Consider the following 6,221-nt stretch of genomic DNA (forward strand, 5'->3'; position numbering starts at 1 on the left):
TTTTAGATGCCTCTGCCCCAATTAAGGTGCTAACAAGACCAAATACAAAGTGGATTTTATTGAACAGTAAATGTGATGTAGAGAGAGATGGAAAGAAAGAAAAAAAGAGAGGAGAGCAAGGGAGTGACAGGGACAGAGATCTCCCCTGGGGCAGGGCAAGTGTGACATTGTCCCCTGTGTGTGTGGCCTTCCCAGAGTGGGGGTTTTACACCGGAGCCAGTTTGGGTAAGGGGGGTGGTGTTCATCCCCCACCCCGGGCAGGGATTGCCTCACTGTTTCCGGTTACAATGTCAGATGTAACCAAAAGTGTTTTCAGTCACCATCTCCATAACCTGTTATCAACAGGTGGGGCAGTGTTCTTTATCTCTTCCATGGCTCAACCCTGATAACGCCCTCCAGGGGCCATCTTCTGCTAATGGGCCATTGAGTGTCACTGTAGCACTGATAAAATTACATCATCCCATTGTGGGATGCTCCGCCCAGAGGGAGGAACCAAGCATTCCTGCCTGGATATAATCTCACCCCTGCAACACCACGATCACCTTGCCTACTGCATTCCCAGAGGACAAGAGCTCCATAAGCACCACTGGACCTTCAGAGGAAGACCAGACCCTTCTACAGGATCACTGCTTTAACAGAATCACGTTCATCACTCCAACAGGGCTGCAGCCACCATTTCGTCAGCCTGCTACCACCACCCTGAGCAACGGGGTGTCAGGTTATATCCTGACTCTGTCAGATTAAGTCAGTGTTTCTGTATCATTGCCTCGATCCTAATTTTCTTACTCAATTGTGATTCTGGCTTAGACTCTCCCCCTGGTTTGCCTTCAAACCAGTACAAAACTCACTGTGCTCATCCCTTGTTTTCCTCCCAAAACAGAATTTCCCATCCCCAAAACTTCAAAAAATGGAGAAGGAGGTTGCAAGGAAGAGGAAGGAGCCCTGGGACGCCCAGGCAGGTGAGGAGGAGGAAGTCAGTGCCCCTTTCCTCCTCTCTCCTGCTCCATCTTCCAGACCAGCCTGGCCCCTGGCTGCAGGACAGCCCCGCTGCCGGTGTCCTCCTGCCAGGGACGCACTGGGGGGATCTCCTTGCCCTTCCCTGTGGCATGGAGGCAAATCCCATCCTCTCCTTGTCCTTCCTCCCCCAGAGCAGGAGCTGAGGATGGAGAGCAGAGAGGACAAATCCCCGCAGCAGAAACTCGTGGAAGAGGCCGTTTTGAGTGGCTCCACAGTGCTGGAACCCAAAGGGGAGGAAAAGCCCTGTCGATCCCGCATGAGGAGGGGCTGCAAAGGCAGATCACGGGGATCTGAGCAGGAAAGACCCACCGTGGGCCAGGGAGGCAGCCAGAGATCAAGCCAGAGCTCAGAGCTGGCTGTCCATGAACAGCATCGTGTTGGAGAGAAGCCCTACAAGTGCTTGGAGTGTGGGAAGAGCTTCAGGAGGAATTTCAACCTGATCCGCCACCAGATGATCCACACTGGGGAATGGCCCTACGAGTGTGGGGAGTGTGGGAAGGGCTTCAGCTGCAGCTCTGCCCTTGTCATCCACAAACGCATCCACACTGGGGAGAGGCCCTATGAGTGCGGGGAATGTGGGAAGAGCTTCAGCCAGAAGTCACACTTGATCAGCCACCAGATCCTCCACACTGGGGAAAGGCCATACAAGTGTGAGCAATGTGGGAAGAGCTTCAGCCATAGGTCCAAACTGATCATCCACCAAATGATCCACAATGGGGAGAGGCCCTACGAATGTCCTGAGTGTCAGAAGAGGTTTCGGACCAGCTCAGATCTACTCCTGCACCAGCGGATTCACACGGATGAGAGGCCCTTCCGCTGCCCTGACTGCAGGAAGGGCTTCAGGTACAACTCCACCCTTGTCAAACATCAGCGCATCCACACCGGGGAGAGGCCCTACAAGTGTGGAGAATGTGGGAAGAGCTTCAGCCAGAGCTCCAGCCTGATGTGCCACCAGAGGACCCACACTGGGGAGAGGCCCTATGAGTGTCCCGAGTGTCAGAAGAGGTTTCAGACCAGCTCTGATCTCCTCCTGCACCAGCGGATTCACACAGATGAGAGGCCCTTCTGCTGCCCTGAGTGTGGAAAGGGCTTCAAGCGCAACTCCCACCTCATCATCCACCGGCGCATCCACACTGGGGAGAGGCCCTATGAATGTCCCCAGTGTGGGAAGAGCTTCTCCAGGAGCTCTATCTTGACCAGACACCAACGGAGACACCTGTAAGGGAAGCCCTGCAAGTGCCCCAGCTGCAGGAAAAGCTTTGTGCACTGCTCCATCTCCATCCCCCATGGGAGGACCCACGTTGGTCAGAGCCCCAATTACGCACATTCCCTATGATCCATGTTGGGAAGACACCTGACTGATAATCCTTTTGGTTTGGCCCTAATATTCTTCTGATCTATCTTCATTCCCTAAAACACCCAATATAGAATAAGAAAGAAATTGAACAGAGATGTTTAATGTCCCACCATTTAACAGCTAATTAAGGGTGAAATTATGGTTTGAGGAGATATTATGGAAGATTTGTTCATTCTTTGGGGATTTCGGGCAGTGCTCTTCATCTCTCAGCAATCCAAAGGTCAAGATGGATTGATCTGTCACCTCAAAACTACTCACTCTCACTGCAAACAACTCAATCTTACCCCAAAAAGTCTCAATCCCATTTAAAAATGGCTTGTTCCCACCCCAAAGAAACTCAATCCCTTGCCAAAATTACTCAATTCCTTAGCCTCTAGGGTGAGATGGGATTGGAAGGAGATTAGGAGAAGTGGGAATCAAATTTGGAGGGGTGGGATTGGGATTGTGTGGGACTGCGTGGTTGGGTTTAGCAGTAAATAAAACTTTAAGAATTAGTGATTTCTGTTCCATTTGTTTTCAGTCAGTTTTGGTTTGTTTTTCAGAGTGCCACCTTCTCAGCTGATTGTGTTTGTGTCCTCCTTTCCCTCCTGCCTGCCTTTGCCTGCTCTGTTTCTCTCTGTGTCTCCCTTGACCCAGGGCAGCTTTCACCAAAGGCCCTGCCCTAATTTCATCCCTATTCCACCAGCTACAACAACCATGGGTGAACTTATGAAGGCTGGCAATGAAATGTCACTGTAAGATCTTACTCCACTTGGCTTTTGGGCCTTCCATAAGAACTTTGCCTTCAAGGGCAGGAACATCTTTTCCTGACTGGGAACTGAAATTCCAGGCCCTGGTAGTGTGTGCCATGGATCCCAGAGGGGCATTCCCGAGGCTCTCAGGGTGCTGCTCCTGCCGTGCCTCCCAAGGAGCTGTGCAGGACATAGGACAAGGTGCAGCAGCTGTGTTGGTTCTGCAGTGTCACAACAGCCCCTGGTTCCAGGAGTTTCCATACTGCCAGCAGTGGTTCCTGGGTTCCATGATGCCCTGCTATGTCCCCATGGATATTTGGTGTCATGAAGTTCTTCAGTGTCACAATGGTGATCTCGCTCTATGAGCTTCTACAGTGTCCAAATGGCCTCTTTGGATGGGCAGTGTCACCATGGACCATTGGCTCCATGCAGCCCCGCTGGGTCACCATGGACTCCTTGGTTCCATGAGGTTCTGGGGGTGTCTCCATGGTCTCCTTGGATCCACAGTGTCACAATGGACCACTGGATCCACGTGTCCCTGCTGTGTCACCATGGCCCCTTGGTTCCATGGGACCCCAGGGACACAACTGACTTCTTGCTTCCACGTAACCCCCTCAGTGCCAAAATGGCCCCTTTGTTCCATAGGGGACACAAAAGATTTATAGAAACATTGAACAAATCCTGCTTAACACACCTGGGAACACCTGTTTGCCTTCCAAAGAAAGGTTAAAGGTGAGGATGGCCCCAGCAGCTTCCATCTGCAACAGAGATCCAGGGAAAGGACAGGGACAGAGAATTCAGCTGGGAGACTCAGAGAATTCTACTTCCAGAGATCATTTCTGGTCACACTGTCCCTTGTAGAAAGGTGACACCATTCCAGGCAGCCTGTACTGAGCAGGTGGCTCCTGAGTGGGGTTTGTTGTTTAGGAAACCTGCTCAGGCTTTTCCATTCTTTGCTTCCTAGTAGGAAAATCTCTCCTGGGTCTGTGTGCAGGCAGAGCGCTGAGGAGAGCAGGTTGGACACGGTGCAATGGGCTGGGACATGGAGCTGCAGAGCTCAGGGACAAGGTTCTGCTGTAGGGCACAGGGATGTCAGTGCCAGGTGGGTGATGTCAGACATGGGGAGGCTGGGGGTGAGGGGCAACTTGTCCAAAAAGGGTCAGCCCTCAGGGAGCTCATTCTTCTACATGCCCAGACATCCTAATGAGACACTGAGCATTAAGGTCACCTGGGGAATGCTTCTATCAGTTCTTCTCTGAACTGAAAAATAAAAAAAAATACTCACTTGATTAAAGAAAAAAAGTAATGAATTGCACTTTGAAATCTTCCTGCTTAACAAAACTCCAGACTGTGTCCAGTGAGCTGCACAAGCTCTGGAGATTTGCAGACCATTGTAGGAAGACAAAGCACCCTTGAGGGCTTTTTGTACTTTAATAAGCCCTACAATAGATCTTCAGCTGAGTCCAGGAGCCTCAGGCACTGAGAGAAGGCTGAAAAAGCTGCTCAAGGAGTCAGGAGCAAAACTCCAAGTCCTTTGGAGCATCCCTGGGCCCCATAGAGGGCAGGGACTGCCAAAGGCTCCCAGGCACTGGAGAGAGCAGATCCTGGAGGCCAGGATTGCAAGGAGCCCAAGGCTCAGAGCAGGAAACTGCAATGCTGAGCAAGGCCTGGGCTGGCTGGGGGAAGCAGAAAGGCCAAGCCCTGAGCCCAGCCTGGCACAGCAGGGCCCGTCCCTCACGGGTGGCTCGGGGCTGTTTGTGGGGCAGGGGGATGTGAGGGGCAGCAAGGACAAATGCCATAAACCTGCAGCCCCTGCAGCCTCCTCAGGGAGGGGCAAGGGAGAAGCAAAGTGCAGCCCCTCCGAGGAAAGTTCCTTCTGTGGGGCTCCCGAGGCGCTGCCCGAGCCCAGGGACAAAGGCCTGGGTGCCTCTGGCCCTGCCAGCCCTGCCCAGCCCTGCCCATCTGTCCTGGGGCTGTGTCCCCTGTGCGCGCTGCTCCTCTGCCCTGGCCGGCTGCACTCGCCCATCTCGCTGTGCCCCAGCATTTCTCACCCAGCGTTTCTGTGCCCTCCCTGGGCTGCCTGCACCCAGCGCTGCCGGCTCCTGGCACACAGAGCCAGGCCAGGAGCCCACCCTGCCAAGGGTTTTTGGAGCAGGGCGGTGGCTGCGATGGCTTCTGAGCTCAGCAGCTGCTCCTGGGATGGCTCCATGGAGACCCAGCACAGCAACGCTGCTGTGCATTGTCCCTGCTGAGGGTCTCACACTGGCGGGGCACATTCCCTGGCTGCAGGATTTGTGCCCGACCCAAGCACTGCTCTTATGGCTCCAGCACTGCTTTCCAGCAGACACAGGGGAAGGCAAACTGTGTGTAGCTCATGGTATGTTAGAGTGTCTAAAACTTGCTAAGTCATTGATCTTAGATGTGAGATGCATTTGGAGTTTATGAGATGGAAAACAAGATGGAAAAGGGGAGCATAGAAATAAATAGGGGAAAACATTTCATATTGTTTCTTTTCATTTTCATTTCACTTCTGGAAAGCTGTTTTAGTTTTTCAGGAATCTTCTCCACAGTCCTGTTTGCTCTTCTCAAGAACCCTTCCTGGAAAGTGAGGTCAAGCTCCTGCCACAGGATGTGCCACCAACTCAGTTTCTCTTGGGTTTCCACACCCTGTGTGCTGCTGGACTCTTGCAGCAGAGCAGGACAAAGCTTTGGAGAAGTTGACAGCTTGTCCTTTCTTTAACTGGTGGGCTGGGGAGTTGTGCTGGGGGTAAGGTTTTCATTGTTACTGTTCGAGGCTAAGAAAACAGGAGGTGTTACCAGGAATTGTTAAGAGAATACAAACCTGGCTGAATTCAGAGAAAGAATCTCCAGAGCCTGCAGCCCAAAGTGGAGAGTTGTGTAATAATAATCATTCCAGCCTGTCAGTGGACATCTTGAGAATGATCTGGAATGTGAAAATGCTCTGACAGAGGGAGTTTGTTTCTGAGTTCAGTGTAGATGATTCCACATCTGGTGCATTGATGCATAAATCAAGAGTACAATCAGTTCCTGATAAGGACCAGAACAAGCTGGACTTCTCAGAGTAGCCAACTGAAAGAATCTGAAAAGGACAAATG

At 52.1% G+C, this 6,221-nt stretch overlaps 1 protein-coding gene across 1 annotated transcript; it reads left to right on the forward strand.

Annotated features, from left to right (window-relative positions):
- Positions 1 to 1,043: 1,043 nt before the first annotated feature.
- Positions 1,044 to 2,983, forward strand: LOC146764528 (uncharacterized). Its single transcript, XM_085564437.1, has one exon. The coding sequence runs from the start codon at positions 1,163 to 1,165 to the stop codon at positions 2,237 to 2,239; it is 1,077 nt and encodes a 358-aa protein (XP_085420563.1). The 5' UTR covers positions 1,044 to 1,162; the 3' UTR covers positions 2,240 to 2,983.
- The last annotated feature ends 3,238 nt before the right edge of the window (positions 2,984 to 6,221 follow it).

This window comes from Lonchura striata, chromosome 33, assembly GCF_050655825.1.
Source record: "Lonchura striata isolate lonStrDom1 chromosome 33, ASM5065582v1, whole genome shotgun sequence".
NCBI lineage: Eukaryota > Metazoa > Chordata > Aves > Passeriformes > Estrildidae > Lonchura > Lonchura striata.

What these genes read in the sequence shown, in the direction of transcription:
- LOC146764528 (XM_085564437.1), top strand. Translation starts at nt 1,163, where the DNA reads ATGGAGAGCAGAGAGGACAAATCCCCGCAGCAGAAACTCGTGGAAGAG.